Consider the following 26,888-nt stretch of genomic DNA (forward strand, 5'->3'; position numbering starts at 1 on the left):
TTCAACATATAAAATGCTGAATTCCACCATTTAAGCCCCAGCTCAGGCATCCCCATCTGGCGTTGTGTAGACTTTTTAGTTTTTCAGCACCTACTGTGCCCCTGTGGAAGTATTCCACAGCTGCTTTCACTTTGTCCACAGTGGGCTTCATCACCTTCAGAGCATCTCTTACAATCAGGTTGATTGTGTGGGCAAGACATGGATGATGGGTCCATTTTAAAATGTTCATGGCTTTGGTCATGTTAGCGGCATTGTCGCTAACACAACAGAACACTTTTCCATCTACTTGCCACTCTCAACAGTTCCTCTCCCAAGTTCTCTGAGGTGTGTCTATCGCTGAACTCAAAGCAGTCCAGAAGACAGCTAGACATCGAAAAATCTTCAATGAAGTGACATGTAACCAACATGTAAGACGTGGTTACCCTTGATATCCAGCAGTCAGTGGTAAGGAAAACTGCAACTTTTTGGACTCTTTCCCGTACTGAAACCTGTGTGCTCTCTCGTACAGTTGTGGAATAAGTGATTTTGAAAGGGTTTTCCTGCTTGGAATTATGTACATTGGATTTAGACTATTGCTATAAATTCTAAAACCTCTGTCTTCCACGATCGAAAATGGCTGGAAATCGGTGGCAATCATTTTAGCCAATGCAATATCAATTTGGCCTTGTTTTGCTACAGACATAGACCTTGGCATAAACTGGTCCATAGAAGACTGCGTTGCTGTGGGTCGCGGAATAGGCCTACTTGACTGAGTGGATACATCTTCACGTGTGGAGGTGCTGGCTCCACCACTATCACTAGCAGGCCCGTTAGTTTCTCGAAGCTCCGCTACAGCTAGCTTCACAGTTGGGTGCACAGTTCACATATGCTGGTGTAGGTTGTGCGTAGAACCGGATTTATATGAGATTTTGTTTTGGCAAATTCTACACTGTGCTCTAACATTGTCTACATTATTAAAATGCATCCAAATGCTACTGTGCTTCCGACTCATTTTCCAGCTGTTGTTTTCACAGCTGTCCTTCATCTCTCTCCTCGGCTGCTAAGTGTGTGACTGTGAGTGAGTTGGCTCGGCCCTCCCTCACGCATCTTTGGTTCATTGGTTGACAATGCGTGTCTGATTGACAGGAACAACAGGTGAGGCTGTAAGTCTGAGCAGACAGTCAGAACGAATGTGTGTGCGCTTGAGCATTTAGGCCTATATTATTTTATTTCTTTTTTTGTTCTTTGAATTAGTTAATTCTATTCATTTAAATCTTTTGATTATTCAGATCTTAATTTTTAAAATATTTTTATAAATATATTCGGCTCTTTTGATATGCGAGTCGGCTCCCAACGTTCACCTACAAGTGCTGGCTCTTAGAGCCGACTCGTTCGTGAACGACCCATCACTACTCTGTGAAGTACGCGTGTGCAATAACTCAATTTGCCTTTGCACTCCTTCTAAACAACACCGCTTTTGTAAACTTTGGCAAAGGGTAAAGTCTACAAAAACGCAGTCCACTCTGTTTGTTACAGATTATGATTTTGGAAACAGAAAACTGTATGGAAATCAAATGTTTCATCGATGAGAAAATTAGAAGAATGTCGGCCAAAATCCATCTCACTCCATCTTCTCCCACTAAGGGCCACTGGGCATCCTCTCATCACCTAGTTTGGTAGTGAGTGGAAACGCCAACCAGATGCTTCACATTTATACACGAGACAGAACATGCTGTCTCGTTGTTCTATCTGTGGCAGTGTCTTCTAAATCAGAGAGGAATAGGCGAAGCATGTATATGTTAGCTAGCTACATGAGGTAAGAAAACGTCTAATGTAACATCTAATTAGTGTCACCTGGAAACACTGGCCAACAATTTTGGTTGTTATGTTGTTATGTCGAACAACAATGAGCCCGGTTACATGTACACAATAATATGATTATTGTGGATAATCAGATTAATATAATGTTTAGTTTAAAATGTTTGCATGCTTTGCGAGAATAACTATTTTCCTAATAATCCTGTTTACATGGACATATCTGAAATCAGGCTACCTGATGGGACTTAAATAAATGCAGAAAATCAGCAATCAAAAGAAACTTTCTACCACAGTGACCATGTTATTTTTGCAAAGCTTATTTGTTTTTGTGTTTGGACAACTATTTCTAAAATGTTCACTTTCAGTTTATCCGAACCCACTTCACTTGCGCATGAGAGAGAGTTTTGCGCTACCGGTGTTTGCACATGCGCAGATCAAATACACCACTGGAACGCCGATTAAGCTTTTTGCATGTCCTAATAATTTGAAAGATTGCTCAGAAAACCAAGTGTTTTAATTGGCAAGTGCTTACTTCGATTTTCACCTTACACCGATTAAGATAAGGTCATTGTATTACAGAAAAACTTTATTGACCTGAAATTAGTACTGAATGCAGGTAAACCTAAGTATATGTAAATATAAGTATGATGATTTAAGCATGTGTACTTTGGATGGTGTCCATATTGATCGTGTCCCTGCTTACAAATATCTGGGCATCTGTATAGATGAAAAGCTGTCTTTAAAAAAGCAAATTGATGAGTTAGTTAAGAAGCTGAGAATAAAAATGGGTTTCTTCTGCCTCTCGCTAAATAGTAGAAAGCAGATCATTCCGTTTACGTTCCTAGACTATGGCAACATCATCGACTGTATATGAACACAGCTGCCACTTCATTTAAGCCCTTAGATGCATTTTATCATAGCACATTGCGCTTCATTACGGGAGACAATTTTAGTACTCATCACTGCATTCTCTAGCAGAAAGTTGGTTGTCCCTCTGATGTCACGTGGGTTGATACATTGCCATGTTTTCATTTAAAAAGCCGGTCTCAGGGATAGAAAAAGGAAATTCCTTTGGTTTCTACTGAGTTAGGTAAATTAGCTTTTAGTTTTCTTGCACCTTATTTGTGGAACTATCTTCAAAATGTTCTTAAATTTGATGCTCTGGTGCCTCTAGGGCAATTCAGAAAGCTGATTGAGGACCTTATTACTGAAGAATGTGTTTGTTTTTATGACCATGTTTTTCTTCCTGCTTGCATTTTGTATTTAAATTCTGATGTGTGTATCTTCTGTAGTTTATGTAATTCAGGGCTCATATGTAAAATTAACCTTGGTCTCAGTATGACTCCCTGATAAAATAGAATGAAGGTTAAATAAATAAGCAGAGTAAGGTGTTTACATTACTATTATGATACTTTGCCTACTGGTATAATCAGTTTAATATCAAATTATTAGTGTGCATGTAAACATACTCAGTGTATTCAAGGTGCGGCCCACTACAGTCCAACTAGGGTTACAAAGGGAGGATATATTACTGGAAACTTTCGAAGTTATCAGTACACTTCCAGAATTTTGCTACTTTTAAGGATTTTATGTAATCTATAACAAGACATCTAGTGGCCTTTTGGGTGCTTCAGATGAGCACAGTTGTCTATTTATCTCTGGTCCTCTGTGTGGCCTTATCACATGTAAAATATATAAAATAATTAAGTAAGATGATAAAAAAAATGTTTGGGGAATGACAAAATATTTAATGACAAAGCTGTAAAACATTATCCTAAATATAAACCATCTATTTAGTGAATACAATTAGTGTTTATTATGAGGGTTTCAGCATTCCTTTTGTTGACGCACATTTATTTGACTATGTCAATATGTATTTTTTGTCAATGTTTTGGCGTCAAACTGCTGGCAGTTGTGAAGAAAAGTCAATATTTGGACGAGTTAATAGAAAATAATCCTGTTGTTGATTAGATGCTTGTTTGCATTAATTAGGCTATTTTCTCTTTAACCAAAGGTTCTTTCTACTACAAACTCACGGACAATATGGACACATATATAACAAATAAAAGTAGATATGAATACATTTTTTAAAAGTTATTCAAGTATAAATGACCAAAGTTACGATAGTTTGCCATAGATTGTCTGTTAATTACTGAAGATTCTGGTAACTTTGGTAAATACTGGTGGCTTTGCAACCCTAATTCCAACTAAAGAATTTGAATAATAATTGTATTTCCATGATTCCAGCAGTTCACCAGTTAACTATGCCAAGATTTGTTTTCCCATATCATGCAGCCCTGCGTGGCACCGTTTGGAAATGATAACAAAAGTGCAGGAAATGCTGACATTTATGAAAATGCTGAAAATTAGGTTGGATTGAACAGTATAGAACAGTCAGAATAGAGAAAGCCCCATTGAAATCACTTATAATGTATTTGTTGCCAGCCTAGGGTAATTTACTAGTCATAATGCATATTGAAAACTTGTATTATTTAAAAACATAAAATACTGTCAATACCATTGAATCAAAAATGTGAAAAATATCTGCATTTTCTTTCACCAGAAAATTGTGAGATATCTTAGGGGTTACATTTAGACTGTATCAAGGGCATATAAAGCTGTTTTATGGGCCCAAGTAGTTCTTATGACGTTAGGGAAAATAAAGTACCTTGAAGAGTTTCCCTATTGAGGTCAGATCTTTGTTTCCTTTGACTCAAAACAGCTGACCATGAAAACTCCTCAGACAGAACAGATTCATCATATACTATATTCAATTGGTATGCCAAAACGTCTCAATCTAACTCTGGGATAACGATTTTTCTATTAGGTATCACTCTGCTGATAAGATTAAACTTCCTTGGCACTTTTATATAAATGTCTCAAGGCAATGTGACCCAGCTGCTCCAGCTCTGTGTGCATTTTAACTCTGTCGCTCAGAATAACTGTTGCTCTATGACATACTTGTTATTGCTCTGTGGCAGAGGAGCCATAGTGCTTCATCACATTTTTTTATACTCCTCTATAAACATCATTAGACCAGAGATAATGCCTCTAATTTGCTCCAGTGATGGGTGGGAATGCAGCACACGGAGGAGGCTAAGCATAAACTTTTTTATCTCACTCTCACCTCCGAATCAAAAGATATGCTCTTTGGTATAGTTCCCTCACACTGTGTACACGGACATGGAGAGGATTATCTTTGTTGACTGTATGCACACTGGTATAGCTTTCTCATATGCCGTGCGTTGGGAGTCAGTTCTTGCACTGGCTGCACCACATAGTTCATGCCCACAGTAAACATACGACATGATCCGTATGGGCCTGTGGTGGTCACCTACCCCCCTCCCTGTGGTGGTGGGTCTTTCCCTGTGTGCCCCTGTGCAGAGGGTCAGCGAGTCTCAGCAGGAGGGGTGTTAGTGATAACCCACTGATGTCAACTCCAGCCTGACCACCATTTGGCAGCAGGGCCAGTCGGCCAGACCACAGGGCTGCAGTAGAAAGAAACAGACATACTGAAGTGATTATACTCCCAGATAGAAAAAAAACAATCCCCCAAACAAAAATCAATTTTAGCATGGAGTTCTTCCATGCTAATCATCTCATGCTCTTTTCAAACGACAACACATCCCCCTACTTTGAACAATGTGTATGTCTATGGAGGTTTTTTGTTGGGAGAACCTATTTTCTAATCTGCACACTGATTGATTCCCTGTTACCCGCCACGGCTGATGGTGACACATTGTGACAGCTGCCACTCCAGTTTCGGTGGGGGATTGGAGGCCCATGAGTGGGTTTGAGAAAGAGAGACCGAGATGTGCGTGGTGTTGTTTGTGTGAGTGTGTGTGGGGGTGTGCACATATAATACGTGAGTCTGCATGCGTACGTGTGTGCATATGTAATTGTGTGTGTAAGTGGGAGAGTGTGTGTGTGTACTGGGTGGGATGGTGGGCTGTTGGCAGGACATGGCCATAATCTACTAAATGTCTCTGGAAACTGAGCTGATTGGCACCACAGCCTGAATTTCCATCCAGTGCATTGTAGGGGCAGAAGAGGACATGTGTGCAAGAAAAGCTGAGTAGGGAGATGTTACAAGATAATAAAAACAAGACCTTATGCACTATAGTACACTTACAAGAGAGGTATTGTGAAAGAAATGCTTGAAGCTCCTCAGAAAACCACAGATTTGAACAATTACATAAATATAATGAGTACAATTTCAAGCAAACAAACCATTTGAATGATTTTCAACATTAAAATGTGACTAGTTATCCCCATTATGTCTCCCGAGTCATTTGATATGGCCCCTGCTGTTCCAGAAAAACACAACAAAGCCTTCCGAAGCAGCGTCTTTCTGGATCTGTTACTTCCATGGCTCTCACACCATGTGTAGTGCATTTGCTTCTCCCATAATCTGCCTCTTCTTGATTCAGTTCATAAAGCTCTGTGTCTGTAGAATTCACAGTAGCTTTGAAGATCTTCAATCCTGGGCCCGATTACAATTAAACTCTTTCATCATGTTCCGCTAGCATCCTCTCTCGCTGACATAACTTCTCTAAAATGTTACACCCACTGGGAACCTTGATTATAGTACTCGCAACATTAGAATACGTTACACACAAAAAATCTGTCTATCAAGAAAAAGATGACAGAAATGAGCTATTCAAGCAGAACATCACTGATGCTTAGTCATTGGTTCAACAGGCTGACTAGTCTCTTGTTAATTTTGACTCCGTGGCTTGCTGCTTGGTGAACTGGTTTCTATCACAAGGCCATGTTACTTGTGTATCCAGTTAACTGGTCTCTGTTACTGGTCCAGCTCGCTAACTGAGCTTGACTCAAAAGCCTTCCTCTAGGAATTTAAATCAATCTGAAACACAAACATAGCAAAACAGCTGCTTAGGCATTACTCCGTTTTTATGACAGACTGCACCGATCATATATTCCCCATGTTGCCTCGTATCTATTGTCCTGATTCCTCTTGGTCTTCCATTCCTGGCGTAAACCCTCTCTCGAGGTGTCCTTCATAGCAGTTTAGTCAGGAAGCAGCCAGAGAGCTGCATGAGCCTTGTCACTGAGGTAGAGGGAATCACAGTGTAATTGGGCCAGATATAGCACCATTTCCCCCCTGAGCACTGTGGATGCAGGAGGGGAAGGGGGAGATTTGTCATGGAGGCTTCCTCCGACAGCTGACTCTAATCTTCAGCCCAGCCCCAGGAATGATGTCATCTGCTGCGCTCCATCTTACCTCTGACACACCATGACATCTCCACTGTCTACCAGTCTAAGACCTTAAAGTGACAGTCTCTCATCGCACACGGGCCAAGATGCAACGAGAGATACACAACTGGGCCAATATTCTTCATATGTATGCAGTGCGGGCTGTAGGCCATGGGAGAATATGCATGTCTCCTTGCGAAACTTGGGAGTTAATTGTCATGTCTTATACAGTGTAAGTACTGTCATTTGGCATCAAATGAAATTGGCTTTCCCTTGACTTTTGAAAGGCGTAAATGTGAGAAAAAATAAAAAAAAGGGTCTGGTATTGTCTAAGAGAGAAGATAATGTGAAAAGCATGATCCTGGAAACATTAATGTCATGCTCTCTAGAGAAGTATTAAAAAGCTGGAAAAGACTGAAAAATGAAGAACAGGAAATTTACATTTGAAAGGTTCTCTTTTTATCACTAGTTCAACTGGTCCCTGGATACTCCTAATGTTTTTTTAAAAATCAGGAATAGATCCAAATGTAGGCGTAATGAAAAATGTAATGCCTAAGTGTATTGTGTTGCACATGTCACAACAATGGTGCTGGAGTGTAAGACTTTTGCTCAGGGTTCAATTATCTAGGGCCTGGTTTATTCTAAAAGAGCCTCTGATTATTTATTGATAGTTATCGCAGGCCTAGACTGCACCTTGAGGGTGAGATCAGAGCCCTTCCGAAGCTGACTGGGATGCATAAGGAAGTTGAATAGCCGGTCACTTTGGAATAAAGAACAGATGATTCTGATTTTGAGGACATAACCCTGGCTTTGATGTACCGCTATGCAGCCACAGCTTTTGGAGCTGGCCCGAGCCAACATTTTTCATATGCCACAGATGAAGAATGAGAATTACCGGGTTCATTTTCTTTTACAGTGGCTGCCATTTGAGAGGGGTCAAGTTTCCCTGAGGTGGAACCAAGGGGCTTTCCATAGTGGTCGCTGTTATAGTGTTGAGGTCATCCTATTCAGATGTTCATTCAAATGATGTGAGGTGGTAACTGAACTCCTAAATCTCTGTGTGACCCACAGTGTCAAAGGCTTGAGTTATATCAGACAGAATCAGTGTGCAGTGAATAACCTTTTTTTAAACTGAAAATAGAAATCAGTCATAGAGTTGTCAGTCATATGAAATGTAAAGGAGTCAGTTGTCCCATAAAATAGTGTGATCCTGTGTGTTAAATAGCAACGTATATCTACCAGATCTGCATTTTTTTTGGTTTATCCACTTCCCTGTTCTTGACTTGTTTACTCTCTTGATGTGAATGCAATGGGCGTTTTGGTTAGAAGACGCATATTTATCGTTCGCTCTCCAGACAACACATTTGATCGCAGGCTTTGGAGTTCCAACAAAGCATGTGCTTTTGATTTTTTATCTAATTGCAAACATAGGCGCTGTCTAGATCATAAGCCAAGCTTTCCTTTTGTTTCCAGAAGCCTCTGCTTTCGTGGTATACATCCAATCTTAGATCATTTAAAAAAAAAAAAACATTTATGAACTGACCTCATTGAAAGGTTGAATTTCTTAAAAGGGGCCCAATCAGCAAACTACTTTCGACATTACTAGTCTGTAGAGCAGTTCTGTTTTACTTTTACCCTCTTCTCTCCTTTCACTTGTGTAGGGGTGAAGATGAGAATGAACTAGCGTTGTTTAGCTTTTTATGAGATTCCTGTGTGGAGCTGTGGAGATGATTAAAGTTGACCTTTGCTTCTTCAGAGAGTAGCTGTTTTTTCAGTTATTGGTCAGTCTCTGCTTCTTCAAAACACTGAACCATCTGCGCCTCCACATGGATCAGATCCTCTACCTGTTGCCATAGCGATGTCCCTAAGGTAGTCACCTTGGCCTTTGGGGGCCATAGAGTGAGGCATGATGGGACGTAGTGATGATGCGTGTTATGTAGGGTAATGAGTGCGCCCCCTGCTCCCTGTGCATACACAGCTGAAACTAAGGCTAATTTAACACCAATTCCTGCTTTTAGGGAGCTGAGGAGAGAGGGTATTAAGTCAATGTTCTTTCAGAAAGCTCACCATGTAAGATCAAGCTTGCAGTGTTCCAACAAACTGGCCAAAAATCCTAGATATATTTTTTAAAACATTTAAATAAAATTGCTAGGAGAAGCCTTAGAACACGCACCACGATTATAAATGGTAGGCTACAGTTCACTATTTTGGAACAATGTAATTTTGAATAATAGTCCATTAAGATCTGAAATTTGAAAATGACTGCAGTAGTTGTGTTCACTTATATATCATTAAGATAAATGAGAGCAATCATAATCAGAGAAAAGTGTTGCTGCTAATGGGATTTCTAGCTGGATGTGAAATTCCTCTTTTTAAACCATCCATCTCAGTCCTGGGTAAAGGATCGGTTGTTGTGGAAAGTATTTCATGTGTTAGGGTTCACAAGTCACTGTTGACTTTAACCATCAATCGATGAAATCAGAAGGGCACTATGAAAAGGTCAGTGCTGGTGCTGTCAGATCCATCATAGACAGGGCTGCACATTGGGGCGTGCCTAGTTTTCTTCAATCTACTGTCATTTGTCTTTGGTTATGAGCAACAATAGAGTGTGGAAGCAAAACATCCTCCTAACTAGCCTTTCTCCCAGTCTTTGATGTCTCAGCAAACTCTCTATTGATGCTCTAAAACAAATAGATGCGCTAACATGGATATTGCTAGTCGCTCTCAATTTGAAAATGTCTAACACCTCTCCACAGGTCCTTACAAATATTAATGTTGTCTTCCTTTCTCATTACATCTGAGATAAAACTGTAAGCAAACACTCAGTGGGCATTCCACCTTTCATTCTATGAATCTACTTCTCAAAGTTGTTTAGAAAACAGTTTTACTGAAATATTTTTTAAAAAACGACATGGTGCTAAGAGCCATTTGTTTTGTATGTCATTGATATGAATAAAATGTCTTAAGTTGAAGTTTCTGTTGACGTTATCATAATATACTGGAGTTCGTCTTGGAACAGTAATTCAAAGTGTTAGATATCCCTGTAGAGTAGATGATAGCGTGTCCTTGGAGAAGATATTTGAGATATGTTTACTCAGACCTCAGAGTCACTCAGACAAGAATAACTATGAGATAATTGTGAAAATATGCTTCATCATGAATTTCCTTGTGTGTTCTGTGTGCTGGAAAACCAGCCATGTCAGGTTTCCTGGCTTCTCAGGCTGTATGATAGGGAGTGGCTTGTATACCACCCACACAGTTAGACAATCAATATTAAGTGGTACTTCTGTGTCCAGAGACCTGGTACAGGCTGCTGTGGGAATACACGTTGAGCTGCTTTTACAGTGTCTCTTGTGTGGGAAGTACTTTGTCCTTCAAAAGACCATTTGTTTTATTAGAAATAGAAAACATCAAGAAAAGTAGAGAAGCCCAGTGAGAGAAACAAAACATATCTATCACGCCCACCCAACAAGCACAACCAAGTACATATACACACCACCAAACTATGTAATATGTCCTAAGTTCTACCCCATGTATTCCTTATACCAGTTTGGTAGCAGCTCCATCTTGTCCAGTGTATAAGGGTCTGATAAGGTTTGTCCCACTGCTATCTCATTGCACCATTTGCACTGATCCATAAATGCTCCTGACATCTATTGGATTGTAAGGGGGCTGTTTAGTCCCATGGCTGTCAATCCTGTACAGGATGGATGGTGTGACTTTACAGGGAGCAAGTTAAGATGCCATTTTTCTCATTTAAACATTCATCACTTTAACATAAATAAAAGATAAGGATATAGTCCGGACCACAGTCCTGGGAGGCTGTGATTTGTCTATGGAAATTAGTGGAGTCTATTGGTTCGATGAACCTCCTGCCGGGTGGGGGACCGCATGACACTTTTATGTGTTTCCTATCATAGACGATGCTTGAGTTCAAATATCAAATGACAAACACTCTGCAGCACAGTAGTTGAGGAGGAATGAGGACACAAATGTTTGAAGAACCCATATATCGGTGGATAGCAGTGTGTTTTTGGGGTTTTTTACTATACTTGTGGCGACCAGAATTGTTTTATTTATTTAACCTTTATTTAACTCACACGGATATCCCTGAAATCCTCACAAGGATAGTAAAACAAGGAAAGTTCAGACAAGTGGGGACATTTTGCAAGTCCCCACAAGGAAAAAGGCTATTTTAGGCTTAGGGGTTAGGTTTAGGGCTGGGGTTAGACTTAGGGTTAGGTTTGGGGCTAGGGTTTAGGTTAGGGTTAGGGGTTATGGAAAATAGGATTTTGAATGCGAATCAATCGTTTGGTCTCCATAAGGATAGTAATACAAATGTGTTTGTGAGTGTGTGTGTGATGAAATATTGTAGGTGTTCTAGCCTGTGGTAGTACCAAGTTATATACGTGTACCATAAAGCTATACATCTGAAGGCTTTTTTTAACGTTTGTCTCACCTGTTATACTGAAGATGAACTGCAGTATGTTCACAGGATGTGATGTGGTGAGGCATGGCGCTACAATTATGCTGTATATACAGTAGGATGGGGATTGTCCCCAAATTTGAGTTGTCCCATGGAAAAAGAGTTTGGAGAGTGTAAAGTCCATCTGACGGTATAATATATGGCATTTAGCAGATGCTTTTATCCAAATCTACTTACAGTTATGCAAGCATACATTGTAAGGGTTGTCCCGGGAATCAAACTCACAACCCTGGCATTACAAGCGCAGTGCTCTAGCAATGCTCTACCAAATTAGCTACAAAGTCCCACAGTACACTAAATATCACATCTGCGCATTGGAGAGGGAGTGAATAGACGCTAAAGCACTTCAGTTCCAGTGTTAGAATGCTGGCAGGCTTCTCTCCACTGGAAGAAAAGCGATATGTGAGGCTACACCATTCAAGTAATATGCAATTTCCATCCCTACATTGCGCCAAGATTTATGTGGGAAAAGAAAAGAAAGAAAGATCTAACTTTGTCCCTAGAGAACACAACCTAAGTCAAAGGTTCTTGTGTATACCTAAATTCTGCCTACTTAAAGAAAATATTTTGTTTCATTTTTCATTTGAGGGATTTCATCTTGTTTGGAAGTATGCAGCACGAAGATAAATATGTGCACAGAAAATAATAGGTTAAATAAACATGTTGCCATCACGTTCTACTTTTCACGCCACGATTTCTGTTTTAATTACATCTGAAACTGTTTTGATCCCATTCTATTTGATCCCACTCGACGTGAATCAGTTTGGACAAGAATTAAAAATGACATCCCCTCTCAACCATTGTAAACCTTGTAAAATCCCTATTTTAGTATGACCTTGAGAATAAAGGATCTTTGAAAGCTGTATTCAGCAGTATCAAATGTTAGTTTTCAGTAGTTTTCAAATGAATCCCTTCTGGTGTCTCTTGAAGGCTTGTATATTATCTCTGTAGTTTCCTTTGAGCGAAATCAAATAATCACAGCTTGCATGAAGAGCCTTCGAGGCATTGTCTCCTCTGTCACTCTGCAGCACCCGAGTTTGGGTTTCAGTGAACAGTGGTAGAGAGTTACCCAGAACAAGTCTTTTGGGGTCTCTCCAACTCACTATTTCTGTGAAAAACGCTGCCTCACCAACGGTAAACAATTACAGTGCCTGTGCATCATCTTTAAACATGGGTTACAGCTTTGATCTGTGCTCTGTGTGTAATTACAGCTATGCCCGTTAAACTGGGGATTTGGGCAAAACTAGTCATTCCCTGGTCCCTGTCAAGCTCAGACAACCAACCCAATACATAAATGAAGTCACATGGAACCGAAGTAAATGTTGACTTTTCAATTTACACTTGACTGCTGTCAAAATGAAAAAAAGACACATCTGAGGGCTTTTCATTATTGCTACCTTGCTGGAGTGTTTATAGCCATACAGAACCTTGTTGTGGAAATATTGAGCACATGTCTCTCCCGGATGTGCTTGAAAGACAACACTCATAACCCACAATTAAATGTCTGTTCAAACACTGGCACCCTCTCAGGCGCCCTCTATACACCTACAGCCATCTTAGCAGCCATGGGGACCCTCACAGATCCTGCTGACAGGTTCAACGGGAGAAATAAAAAATGTCTCTCCCTTAATTTCTTTCAAAGCCCTGCTTTGGTTCTGATGTCTAGTAGTGAGCCTGCGGTCGCAATCTGATGTGAGGCAGGGAGACGGTGGCAGCGGCGCAGCTGATCTCCCCCTCCCCCTTCCTGGTCTGGGACTCCCAGCTCCCATGGTGCAGCTGGCACCCGGGATTTAAAGGTCGTCCGTAATATCAATGGCGGAGCTGAGTGTGCTGTAATCTCACAACAGCGCTGAAATCTCCCCTCCAGACCCTCAGCTTAATTTGGCAGCAGGCTGGTCAACTGTGCCTGATCTGATGGGACAGCCTTAGGCCTTAGCCACTCTCCATTGAAGCCCTAAAATAACTGCTTCCAGTCCTAACCCAAATCTTTAGCATCTTAATATCTTACTGACCGTAAACACGGCCAAAACCAAGCTTCTCCCTAAAGATAGAGTGAGTCCAAAATGTTCTCAACATTTCACAAGCATATAATTATAATTATAATCTGCATAACATACCAGTTTCTTACTTTTCCAGATTTTCATATGTTTTTCTATATGGACAGAGTAGCTAGCTGCCAATGTTTCCAGTGTCCCCTGTGTGTCTGTATGATGTGGGTCAGAGTAGCCGTGTCCTTGTCTCAGAATGCTGAATCCCACTCCAGTTTCTGTCAGGGTGGCTGCCTGGCGTAGTCCTTGGAACACAGTTGTCAGTGCTCATCTGGGAGTTGAGTTTACAACGACCCATTCTATCCCCTAAGCCTATCACCTATCTGCTTGCTTTGTTTTCTCTGTGCCTTTCCTGGCCGTTTGTCCCAAGGTTTTAAAGCGGTGGGTCAGTGAAGGTCCTGTCACCACTGGAACAGATTAACTGTGTTTCTGTCAGATGGGGCAGAACTCAAACATCTCAGATGGTGTTTGGGGCAAAGATGCCACTAGTAGTTACAGTAAGTTACAGGAAACAATACAGAAGCTGTGGCCTAAACATTATTGGCATGTGGTCCTGTATATAGGAGAGTTCTGTAATACCCCTAAATTAATATGTAATAAAACATTGTTTATTGAGACATTTTTGACATTTTTGCAAATGTTTAATAATTACAGTACATATGGACCTTGTATGCCACATGCTGATTCATGCATGCATGAGTACATGTTCTTGCTCAGTGAACACTTGTACAGGACCTTGTACATGTGCCTGTCTACGCATTTTTAGAAGCATGCTACAGAGCACATTGAGAATTCAAAATGGATTGCATGATTTTTTGTTTTTGGAGGGTGTCTTTGTTATTTGATCTATGTACACACAGAAGATCCATTTTTGGATGCATCGTGTTTGCTTCTAAATATTACGTGCATTGGTGTATATGTGGTGATGTGGTATTGGCTGCACTCAGAGGAACATCCATACAAACTGAAATGACAGTTAAGCTTGGAGATATCTCCGTATGTTGTTTGTTGGCTAAATGAGGATAAACCACAGAGAATGTCAACCCTATAACAAACTGTCTTGCTTCATAACCTCACCCACAGTCTTACAATGAGTAAACAAGTCTCCCTTCAGATTGGCTTACGTTTAAACAAGCAGCACAGTATCCGTGCTGTTGCAGTTGCCTACAAGTACTGTATGATAGCCTGCTAGATGATGCATGCTTGTCTGGGACTTTTTGTCCTCGGAGCGAAGACAGAAACCATAATTCAAGAGGAAACATGTTGGAGTTAATTAGAGGTGCTAAAGGAAAAAACCTAGAACGGCACACCATTTATTTTACAGTCATGACAGAAGCCTACCTCAGAGCAACACACTAAAGCATATAGCGCATATTCTTGGCAAATTAATTATGTGCTAATGCCAGTTCCTTTCCTCCCCCAGTGGTAAGGAGCCAAACAACCATGCTATGATTCAAACGGAAGGGTATTTTTTTATCATTTGTGTCCTTATCTTGTGGTAGCTATACAGTAGGGAGAGTGGGGAAGAGGTCATCATTTCATTGAGTCTGTGAAGGAAGAAACCACGTGGTGAGGAAGTTTGGTCCAAAACAATGATTTCACCAAGTTGTTGGGGTAGAGGTTTCATGATGCTTCTATCTAAACCAAAGTAGATAATTTTTAGATTGTGTTATACATTAGTTGGGGTCTCTAAAAGCTTCAATATGAGGTCCCAAACCTAGCATGAAAGTGCATCCTTGTAGCTGTTTTTATTTTACTAGGCAAGTCAGATAAGAACAAATTCTTATTTTCAATGACGGCCTAGGAACAGTGAGTTAACTGCATTGTTCAGGAGCAGAACGACAGATTTGTACCTTGTCAGCTCAGGGATTCGATCTTGCAACCTTTCGGTTACTAGTCCAACGCTCTAACCACTAGGCTACGCTACGCTGCCGCGCCTGGCTACTAGGCTACGCTGCCGCCCCCTGTGTGGCCTAATATACCGTAAAACAATTAAACAAATCAAATCAAATTGTATTTGTCACGTACACATGGTTAGCAGATGTTAATGCGAGTGTAGCGAAATGCTTGTGCTTCTAGTTCCGACAATGCAGTAATAACCAACAAGTAATCTAGCTAACAATCCCAAAACTACTACCTTATAGACACAAGTGTAAGGGGATAAAGAATATGTACATAAAGATATATGAGTGAGTGATGGTACAGAGCGGCAGAGCGGCAAACACAGTCTCAAATAGATGCCTGTCACTTTTAATAGCTGGGCAACGGCACACATTTCAGCAAATAAACATAAATAATAAAATATAAATAAACTCTTTCAAATAAACGCTGTGTCTAAATTAATTGGTTACGAAGTTACTGTGAATTACCATTAATTGTTCACGAGGTTTAATGTTTTTGATTTGTTACATAAATTCAGTAATGACTCAACAAAAATGATTGCGATCATCCGTTTTTATTGCCAGTAAGAAACTGCTAGCCATTGGTTGCTAGCAGCAGAGAACTGCTAGCTACAGTATCTGGCGATCACAAAAACAGTCAACAACTACAGTACAGAACCCTAGAAATTGACAGATCGCCCTTTAGTGGTGAAAGTGACAATGGGCAAAAATGCTCAGTCAGAGGAGAGTAATAATTATTGTCAAGGATTTCTTTTTTTTTTTTTTAAATAGAGACATACTAAGACAAAAGAAGAAGTGACACTGTGTAAATGATAATTCATTAGTGAAATTGATTCAACAATTAACTATGCTAATGTGATTGTGTTCATCTGCGTTCGGGAAATAAAGATAGACATGGTTTTTAAAAGGTAGTGGTAATATTTCATTCAGTGCAGACATTTGTAGGTGACTTAACTCTGGGTAAGTTGTGCCAAGAGTCCAAATATTTTTGGACAAGCTTTGTTTTCAAAACTGTAATATTTACATGAATTCTGATTATTTCAAGGGATACACAACATCCCGAAATATATTTGGATATTTTGGGTTATATTTCCCGTGACGGAGTGATGCTGAATGTAAAAACAATTGCTCAGTTTACCCCACCCTTTCCTAACTCATTTTTATCTTCAGCGCCATATATTTACGAAGGGTCCCATCTCTGTCATGTAAACATACATTTATACTCTGATACAATACAAATGCTATTTTCAGTTTCACTAACCAAAGGTTTTTCTGTCTTTTTTTGTACTCTTGCATTAGCTCACACAATGGAATTGAAAAAGCTATAATAGTAGAATTAAAATTATTCTCAGATCTGGACTATGCACTATTTGATCCACATTCTGTACATATAAATAAACATTTGTCCTGATAATTTGAGGTAGTAAAATACCAGTAGTTTAGTAATGTTACAGATAACGAAAAATAGGTGTTTTAATAAACTTAAATCATTGATCTATTGGATAAGAAGGGATCTTTTTGTCTACAGGCTGTCAGGCAAGACGTGTCCCCAGTCCCTAAACTAATCTGTTCATCTCAAGATATCCTCAATATATTTTTGGTACACTACAATACAGTTAGGGACAAACGACTACATTTTCCTAGTACCCCCAAAACGGACGAGTTTGAGTATTGTCCTTATTACTATTTTTCCAGACTCTGTTTCGTTGCACGAGAGCAGTAGCTTTTCTGAAGGTGAATCATAGAGAACAGTGTTGTTGCAAGACAGAGATATCTTTCCAACATCTCAGAGCCCCATAAGTTGTGAAATATGACCCCATAGTTCACTTGAAAACAGAAGTCAGTATCAGCAGCTGTGGAAGAGATGGGACTGCTGATGACCACACCCTGCTTCATATCCTGTATTAAATGATGTTTTCTCAGTTCAAAGGTTGTCCTTGAACCAACTAATTGTTTCCTCATTGCAATGGTGAACAACAGTATACAGTGTCTGCAACAATAGCAGACAACTGCAATGCATGTTATATAATTCCCTTATCCTTCCTCAGTGATGCTGTGATTTCCTTTCCTAGAATCTAACAAAGTGTTCCTCTGATGGGCAGCAGAGTGGGCCATATTTGGAGGCCTTGTTGGATAGAGTTGTCTTGTCTGTCTCTCTGCCCTGCTTCTCGCGGGCACGGTGGCATGCTCACACTGTGCATGATGACTCGGTCGGAGCCTGGCACCTCTCCCAGGCCTATGCATCTTAATAGTTGTGACATCATTCAAGGCAGCAGAGCTCTCTTCCACTCACCGCCTCAACCTTCCACTAACAGAGTGTTAAGGATCCATTCTGTAAACTAAAACACAATTTGTTCTTCGGGTTAAGTGCTGTAAGCTATTGATTGCTCCTGTTTCTAACGCATCCGTTCTCACTTCATGAGTGCTCTAAACCTAATAAGACAATCCCACATGTTCGATGACAGAATTCCCATTGAACCTTATTTAAAAGTTGACCTATCAAGTGAAGGGTTCTATTTGTGGAATACAGGACAACTATAGGATGTCTGAAACAGTTGGTTTCTGAGAAACATGCTGAGTCTATTTCGTGGTCAATGCAATCAGAAAAGACTAATGAATTGTCTAGGGTTTTTCTTCCCTTGCTCCATCAAACCATTCAAGGTTAGCTTGTCACTTTTATTTAAAGCCGACATTAGTTTGCTGGGGCCTCTCTCGGCTGATGGAGAGGTCTCAATTGGTAGTAGTAGTGAGAGAGAGTAACAGAAATTACCCTGCATGATAGAGCATGAAATGTGAAGGAGACAGGCAGGTAATGTAATCAGCTAAGGTCAAGGCTTGTAGATTGATAAGGCTAGATTCCACGTTTAATCCCTGCATGGGCCAATAGTCAATGAGATTGTCTTCTCACTATACCTCTCAAGCTCCATACCTTAATGAATCAGTTTCCATTATAATGTTTCTGCCAATATATGCAGGGTCTCATTAGTACATTGGCGTCAATGTAAGCTCCTTTTAAGCTTTGTCTGTAAAACAAAATAACTCATTCTCCTTTTGTTCTATCTGGCTACGCCATAAGAATGATTTGCTAATCCAAAATGTTTGTAATGAACCCAGTTTGGTTTGTCCTCTGTCTTCTAATTGCATCCTTGAAGAATGAAAAACTAAATGTGGGAAAGAAAGAGAGAAATCAGGTTCACAGGCCTCCCATTCTGTGTTGTTGAGCAGTTGGTGATTTGAGCCAGTGGTGTGGTGGGATACCTCTGCTGGAGCAGCGCCACATGCCCCATTCTCACCGGCCCACCGCCATTGTGACTGGGCTCCACTGAGAGGGGCTTTGATTCTCCTGGAGAGGGACCTTATTAGTCAAACACTCTCCTACATGGCAACTCATTCATGACTCTTAATGAGGGGGGAATCTGGACCAGCTAATAAGGTGGCCGTTCCTTTAGTGCCTTGTGAGGAGGAGAATGGAGCAGATGGAGAAAAAAGCGGAGGTTTCTGAAGGTGAAAATACCCACGGAGCAGGTCTGAAAAGAATCAAACGGGGCAGGGCGGGGCACCGGCTTTCACTGGCATGGAAACCGCCCCCTTGTATCTATGGGCTGAGAGAATTATCCAGAACCCGATCCATATTCACACTCCTTGTCCTCGTCTTTTCTGTCCCAACTTAGACTAGAGAGTTCCAATTGCGCCCCGTTTCTGTGACTTAAGTCCTTGGGAAGCAGAGCTGACAGGAGCAACACAGGGAGACAGAGACCCTATTGGCTTCCCCTTTCCCCTGGCCTCCTCAGCTCCCCTCAGTGGGTATTGATTTGAAGGAAAGCCCCTCCGAGATAAGGGCTGCAGGCCACTGTGCCACCCAGTCTCTAATTACAGGGCATGCCGAAAGAGAAAGCTAAGCCCCTGGCATTTGCAGCTCGCCATAATTGCTTCTGGCATAACTTGCCTTGCCAAATGTTTGGTACATTTCTTCAGCAAAAAGGAAAGAACAAAAACCTCTTTAAGCTTTGGAGAGGAGGGGTAGAGAGTCAGGGGGGGAAGGTGGGTAAAAATGTGATTACCACACGTAAAAATGTTGAACTGTGCAGTGTGTACACCTTCCTCTCTCCACATGTATGATTTCAGCAGTGTTTTGAAAGCACCACATTCCCCTGGGATCAGATTACTATCACAGCCATGTCTTAGTAAGATGAGAGCCCACTCAAGGGCTTTTCATCATCCATTTTCATCATCCATTTCCTTCCTCGTGTACAGATATACGCAGCGCACACAAGAAGAATGTATAAAGAGCCTTGTATGTATGTGGTGCTCAAACTACAACACAAGCGGACATTACCAGTGTGCAGTTAAAAGATGAAAACCTGTTGTAAGCATCAACAGGTTTATACCTGTATCTATATTATGGGGTTAGAAAAGTGTTTTCTCAGCACAAGTGGTTAGATGATATCTTATGAGGCATGGACAGCAACCATTGTCTAGTTTTTAGAATTATCTATTAAATAATTGCATCCATCAGTGTGCGGTGATATAGCCATATATATAGATTTATAGAGATCTCTTCATGAATGAACAATCAAGCTGTACATTAATTCTGAGTGTCTGTAATTATTATTTATGTTCCAATGCTGTTTCCTGTCTCTCATCACAGCCACTTCCAATGGGACCCTGGAGGGCCTGGAGAACAGGGAAGGAGGGGTCTGCAACACCCTCTCTATGAAGATCGTCATGAAAGTGGGCCAGGGTAAGTAAGCGTCTCTGTGGACTGGCTGGAACACCAGAAAAAGAGTTAAAGGTAGTCACAATAGAGCCAGGCAGGATATAACTATGGATGAGTGATAATGAAAGCTTTGTACGGGGAATGTCATTACGAGGAGCATTTCATTAACTATTGTTTATATAGCCAGACAACCAGACATTGTTTTTTACAGTGGGCTACTCCGCTCTGCTACTCACAGTGTGTGGAGAGTCGTCTAGTGACTTCATCGCTCATAAAATAAGGGCCTCAGACATCACATTTCACTCCATTCTTTACTTTTCTTTTTTTGAGAAGGGAAAGATGAAAATAAAGAAAAGCTCTTGTGCAAATACAGACAGAGACACACTGAATACTTTCTCACACATATCAAAAGAACTCACTCACACAATGAGAAAATGAAAGCTGTGGAAAATATTCAGGACATTCTCGGAGAGCATGTTACAGGCTACCTGTTGTCCTATTACTTAGACAGCCTGTCGGTCTAACATGAATGAGATTGCTTTGCCTGAAGAGTCCAGGTTTCTCACACACTGTCACTCTCTTTAACATATTTAAACCTTGTCTCTCACACAGTGTCACAAACTCAAATAAGTGTTGACATTGTTATCCAAATGAGGCAGCAACCTCCGAGTGCTCCTTAACAGAATGTCAATGCATTGAGATAAGTGGGGCAAGAGTTCCCAGGCATTCTACATTGATGTGATGTGGGCTGTCTAATCTGCCATGGCATGCCCCCACTAGCTTTTATAAATAACACTGTGCAACATGTATACGCATTTGTCTCAATACATTACCACACTGACAGTGTATTACGAGGCCAACACAAATCATTTCAGCAGAAATCAATGTGATGAAGGAATAAAGACATATACCGAATGCACTATCAGCCGTGTAAAACAGATGAGACCATTGGAGAAAAAAACGGGGGTCCCCATATAGATACCATCAATCATCACGTGCACTCTCCCTCTCCTTAACCCCTCACTGGTATATTGGCCCACTCATCTGGGTCTGGCGTCAGGCTAGGAGTGTCAAGGTCGGTCTAAAACCCTGCCCTAGTCCCCGTCACATCCAAAGCAAACAAACCACAAAGAGAGGGTCCGCCGATAAGACTCCGATTCTACACATATGGGCTGTTAAGGCATAGGCTGGGGATTATTTTTATAGCTGACTTGAGATAATAATTATCATCATTGGTTTGACATTCCTTTTGTCTTTCTCAAGACTTGTTTGCGTAAAGCTGTGTTTAATACACGGTAACCACTATGATAGGAGCTAGGAAACAGTTAAAAGATTAAATAGGCTATGTCATTAACATTGCTGTCTTGTGCAGGCTGTTACGGTTGGAATGCAACGGTTTATTTCTTTATGATTTGGAGCAATGACGTTGCTGACGCTAGGTCATAGTACATTCAGCTGTGTGTTTGCTGAAGGATTGTGTCTTATTTTCAAACAGTGAGTCATAGAAACTCTATTGCCACAAATAATGTGGACACAGAGAAACAAATCACATACAATGAAGTAATGAGGAAATAGTATCGCCCCTTTGTTTTTATTACACTGACTCATCCAGGACAACTGTCACTAAAGTATGATTGTAAACAACACACAAAACAATGAACAAAACAACATATTATTAGAAGATGATATACAGCACAGTACTAATCCCTTGGTAAAAATAAAGAATAATGGTATGCATATCTTTTTCATGGAGAGAACTTTGTCTCTAACAAAATGCATTTGTTAACCAAAATGTCAATGATTGGAGAAGATTATGACTAATATCTGAATATGTAACGACAGTTAGTGCTATCCGGAATCCTTGAGACATCCCTACCCTAAACCATAAACCTAACCTTAACCCTAACCATATATCTTACCTAACCCTAACTTTAACCCTTACCTTAACCATTTGTAATGTCAACTTCAATGGGATGACTTCAGAGTTGGGATGTCCCAAGGACCCCGTTTAGACTTTTCCATGTAACAACAGACTGTGTCAGAATCAGCTGATGCACTTCCTCATACTGAGTCACTCTTGTATTACTGCACACTGAGATTGAATTTATTGATTTGTGTGTGAACATTGAATTTTATGTAATTATCAGATGTCAATTAACCCATGAAATTAGATGGTGTGGCACCGAATGCTGGTTAGTTTAAATGGAGGCTGATGGCTTTGATGGCCTCTCTCTCATCTCTAACCAAAGCTTTTACAATGTTAGTATAATCAGCTAGAGCAAGGCCTGTCGATGTTTGAAACTGCTGAATTGACCACTTTGATATTTATAGCTATGGATGTGACATTTAGTTTTTAAACAGGCTGTCATTTTAAGATGTGTGATATTGTTTTGGGGGTGGAGATACTTCAGTTGTTGTTGACAGCCCCATATGTTGTGCTGCACATTAGGAACCAGCAGTCAGCAGTAGCAGACATCACACCACCAATGCTTCTGGCACAATAGTTATTTTAACTGTAATCAAACTGAGAAAACTGAGGGTGCCATTTCGATCAGTGATTCTCAACTGGTGGGTATCGACCCAAATTAGGTTTTGAATGGGTAGCGACTAAAACCAGGTAGAAAGTGTGTAGAAATTATAATGAACCTATATTTGTTTATAATTTAACGTCTAAACAATTTTTTTTCAATCACAGTATTTTCAAGATAGTTATTAGCAGTGCTATTTCACAGATTTGGTTGATTTTTGTGGTCTCAAGCCAGAGAGCTTAACATTCTTTATCAAGAATATGGGCAAAATGGAATTATTGACAATGAAAAAGTTGGGACTGTTGTTCCCTTGTCATATAATTGGTACATTTACTATCAATCTAGTATAAAAAATTGTTTTCCAGATTACATTTTAAAGTCTGATTGTAAAGACTAGAATGGAATAAATGGAACGATATCAAACACATCAAGCATATAGAAACTCTGTTCTATATATTGTATTGACTCTGTTCCATGTATTCCATTCCAGCCATTACAATGAGCCTGTCCTCCTTTAACTCCTACCAACAGCCTCCCATGTACACTTCAATGATTTTCCAGTCGATGAAATCTCCCTTAATGCCAGTGTATTCAGACTACTCCCCTTATGCTTCTACATTGATGGCACTCAGGGGAACAATGCAAAAAGGGTAACACTTTACTTGACACCACTCATAACCATGTCATAATATGTCACAACAGCTGACATAACATGTCATAATATGGTCATAACACTGTCATGACCCATATTTACACGTGTGGTGACATACAGTATATTACATTATTTTATGGCTGGTTATGAGACCTACATTTATTCAAATGATTTATTCAGATAATTGTTTTCCCTGCTAAGAAGTTTCCTTTTGTTCAAAAGTTTGTTTATAAAATCCTTTGTTTGTAATGAATTCTTTACAGTCATGTTTTTTTCCCATCATATTTTAAATAACTTGTAGAAAATATGACACTGTCATAAATCATTATGACCATCCTTTGTCACTTTACTTGGACTAAGAAAATACACTTTATGACACTGTCAAGAAGCATTATGACCATCCTGTGTCACTTTACTTGGACTAAGAAAATACACTTTATGACACTGTCAAGAAGCATTATGACCATCCTGTGTCACTTTACTTGGACTAAGAAAATTCACTTTGTGACAGTTTCAAGAAGCATTATGGCCAATATAATCATATAAGCCAGATAGGCCTATCACCTGCATGCCGTTATATCAGTCAAAAAGAGGGTGTCTTGTCCTGCTCCTGAAATCTGCTCCTGCATTCATCCCAATCATCAGCAACAGAGCATTGGGGTAGGTGCGTGTCTGACATCAATCTGTGTGCAATTAATATAATTTAATATGGTCAATAAAAAACAAACATAAATATACAGTTGACACGTAGGCTATGGTGTAATGGAATATTTTGCCTTGTGTGGTAGTTTTTTTTGGTTTTGACACTCTTATGTAGGTGTCATAACCAGCCATAAAATAACACAATATACTGTGTGTCACAATAGGTCTAAATATGTGTCGTGACATTGTTATGACCACATTATAACAGGTTGTCAGCTGTTATGACATATTATGACATGGTTATAATCGTGTCATAACGTGTTATGAAGCTATGTGTCAAGTAAAGTGTTACCGCAAAAAACGACTAATGTCATTTTATAGCTTCATTTGTCAGGTTATAGCAGACACTGTCATGCATGCCTCAGACTTTATATTAATTGGCTTTAATTAGGACATAAAATTGGGGTCAAAGGAACTGATTACTATGGCTCCCATTCCACGCCCCATTTCAAATCTTTATTGTAAAATGATACTAAAAGGACCAACAGCATTTACAATATTCACATTGGAATCTAACTTTGTTAACGTTCTTCGTCCAAATTGCAGACCCGAACACAGTTGTACCGGACCCAGTGATAACAGAGAAGCCCAGCCAAGAGGAAAACGTTGTGAAGGAGACAACCACAAAACCAAATAAGAAGGGGGGCAGTGGTGGGGCCGTGGAGCCAGGCAACAAAGGTGAGGATGCTCAGACTTGTGGGAAAAGGAGTATTTGCCACAGTATGACCCCTGTTTCCTGGTTTTGTGCTCTAGTCCTTATTATCAGTGTTCAAGATTTGACTGTAACCTTCAATGCCAAAAGGTCATGGTTTTGCTTCCAATACTGTATCCTATTATGTGAAACCATTGTTCTCTGTACAATGCTCCACCACACACACACGCACGCACACACACACACACACACACACACACACACACACACACACACACACACACACACACACACACACACACACACACACACACACACACACACACACACACACAGTATTGTATTACTAAACTTGTGGGGAAACCCAATTCAGTCCCATTCAAAATCCTATTTTCCCTAACCCCCAAACCTAACCTTAACCTTAACCCTAACCTTTAACCTAACCCTAGCACCTAACCCTAATTCTAAGCTTAACACTAATTCTAACCTTAACCCTAAACCCACTAGAAATAGCATTTGACCTTGTGGGGACTAACAAAATGTTAGTGCCTTTACAATTTTTGTGGACACACACACACACACACACACACACACACACACACACACACACACACACACACACACACACACACACATTATGTTTTTCCCTTTTGGTTTGAGAAAGTTACACTGAACCACTTTATTAATTATGCTGAGTAGTAATGTGGATAGACACGGTGCTCAAGTGTGGCAATGAAAAATTAAAATCCTAGCTGTTAGGCTGAGATCAAGCCGCAGATAAAGAGCATGATTTCTGCATATTGGATAGATCCATTTGTATTTATTTTGCTAGGGTTTCAGTCACCAGAATGGTATTTTTTTACGGGGAAGCAGAAAATGCTGAAGTTTATATAGTTTTAGAAAGTCATTTGGGCCCAAGGGTTCTGGCTCTGCTGTAGGACAAAATAAAATCAGATGTTCTGGAAAAAGTGGCCTTCCCTCACATCATGGACAGCTGCCAAGTCTCCCACAGTGCGGTTTTCTTTCAATATGAAGGTTTGGCAGACATTTTTCTTGATGTGTGTTTCTTTGAACTTTTGTTTCTGTCCTATTCCTTTAACTGCATAGAAGGAAGAAGAGCGCCGCCATAACAACCTGTTGAGTCAGACTTACCCGAGAGCTCTCATACCTCGGGTGAAGAGGAATGTAATAAAGGTCGATGGTTTATCATGCCTGTCTGCACAGCTCCACAGCTGAACGCGGCCAAACGCACAAAACTGATCCAAAGCCAATCAGGACAGCAGACAAAATATGCATGGGTTTATTGTCAGAGCTGCCAGCAGGACCAAAATGATACGTTTCAACTTACAAATACTTCATCATTTAAACATTTAGGGATAGTTTTGGGAGATTTATCCCTCTGCTATAAAGTTAAAAGATACTGTGAGATATTTGTTACAATGCTTTGCCTTTGTTGTGTTGAAGCATCGCGCTGCTTTGACAGAGGAGCACAGATATCATAGGTAAATCCAATCAAATTTTATTTGTCACATGCACCAAATACAACAGGTGTAGACTTTACCATGAAATGCTTACTTACAAGTCCTTTCCCAACATTGCACAGTTAAAAAGTAAGAAATAGTAACGTAATAAATAATGAGGCTTTATAGAAGGAGTACCTGTACCAAGTCAATGTGCAGGGGTACGAAATAGTTGAGGTAATATGTACATGTAGGTAGGGGTAAAAGTGACTAGGCAGTCAGGATAGATAATAATCAGAGTAGCAGCAGTGTATGTGAAGCATGTGAAAGTGTGTGTGAGTGTGTGTGGCATCAATGTGCATGTGTGTGTGTGGGTGTGAGCATATGTAGTGTGTGTTGGAGTGTCAGTGTAATAATGTCTGAGTGTGCGAGTGCAGTGATTGTGCATAGATTCAGTGTAAGAGATTCAGTGCAAAAAGGGTCAATGTAATAGTCCGGTGGCCATTTGATTAAATGTTCAGTAGTCTTATGGCTTGGGGGTAGAAGCTGTTCAGTAGTCTTATGGCTTGGGGGTAGAAGCTGTTCAGTAGTCTTATGGCTTGGGGGTAGAAGCTGTTCAGGAGCCTTTTGGTTCCAGACTTGGCGCTCCGGTACCGCTTGCCATGCTGTAGCAGAGTGAACAGTCTATGAGTAGGGTGGCTGGGGTCTTTGACAATTTTCCGGCCTTC

The 26,888-nt window shown here is 40.3% G+C and overlaps 1 protein-coding gene across 1 annotated transcript in view; it reads left to right on the forward strand.

Moving 5' to 3' along the window:
• The window catches only part of LOC139422945 (ephrin-B1-like), a 70,623-nt gene that overhangs the window by 33,540 nt on the left and 10,195 nt on the right, over positions 1–26,888 (forward strand). Inside the window, exons 3-4 of the mRNA XM_071174439.1 lie at positions 20,098–20,190; positions 24,595–24,726. Of these exons, the coding sequence (XP_071030540.1) occupies positions 20,098–20,190; positions 24,595–24,726 (225 nt within the window). The remainder of the gene's footprint in view (positions 1–20,097; positions 20,191–24,594; positions 24,727–26,888) is intronic.

This window comes from Oncorhynchus clarkii, chromosome 12, assembly GCF_045791955.1.
Source record: "Oncorhynchus clarkii lewisi isolate Uvic-CL-2024 chromosome 12, UVic_Ocla_1.0, whole genome shotgun sequence".
NCBI classification, from domain to species: Eukaryota; Metazoa; Chordata; class Actinopteri; order Salmoniformes; family Salmonidae; genus Oncorhynchus; species Oncorhynchus clarkii.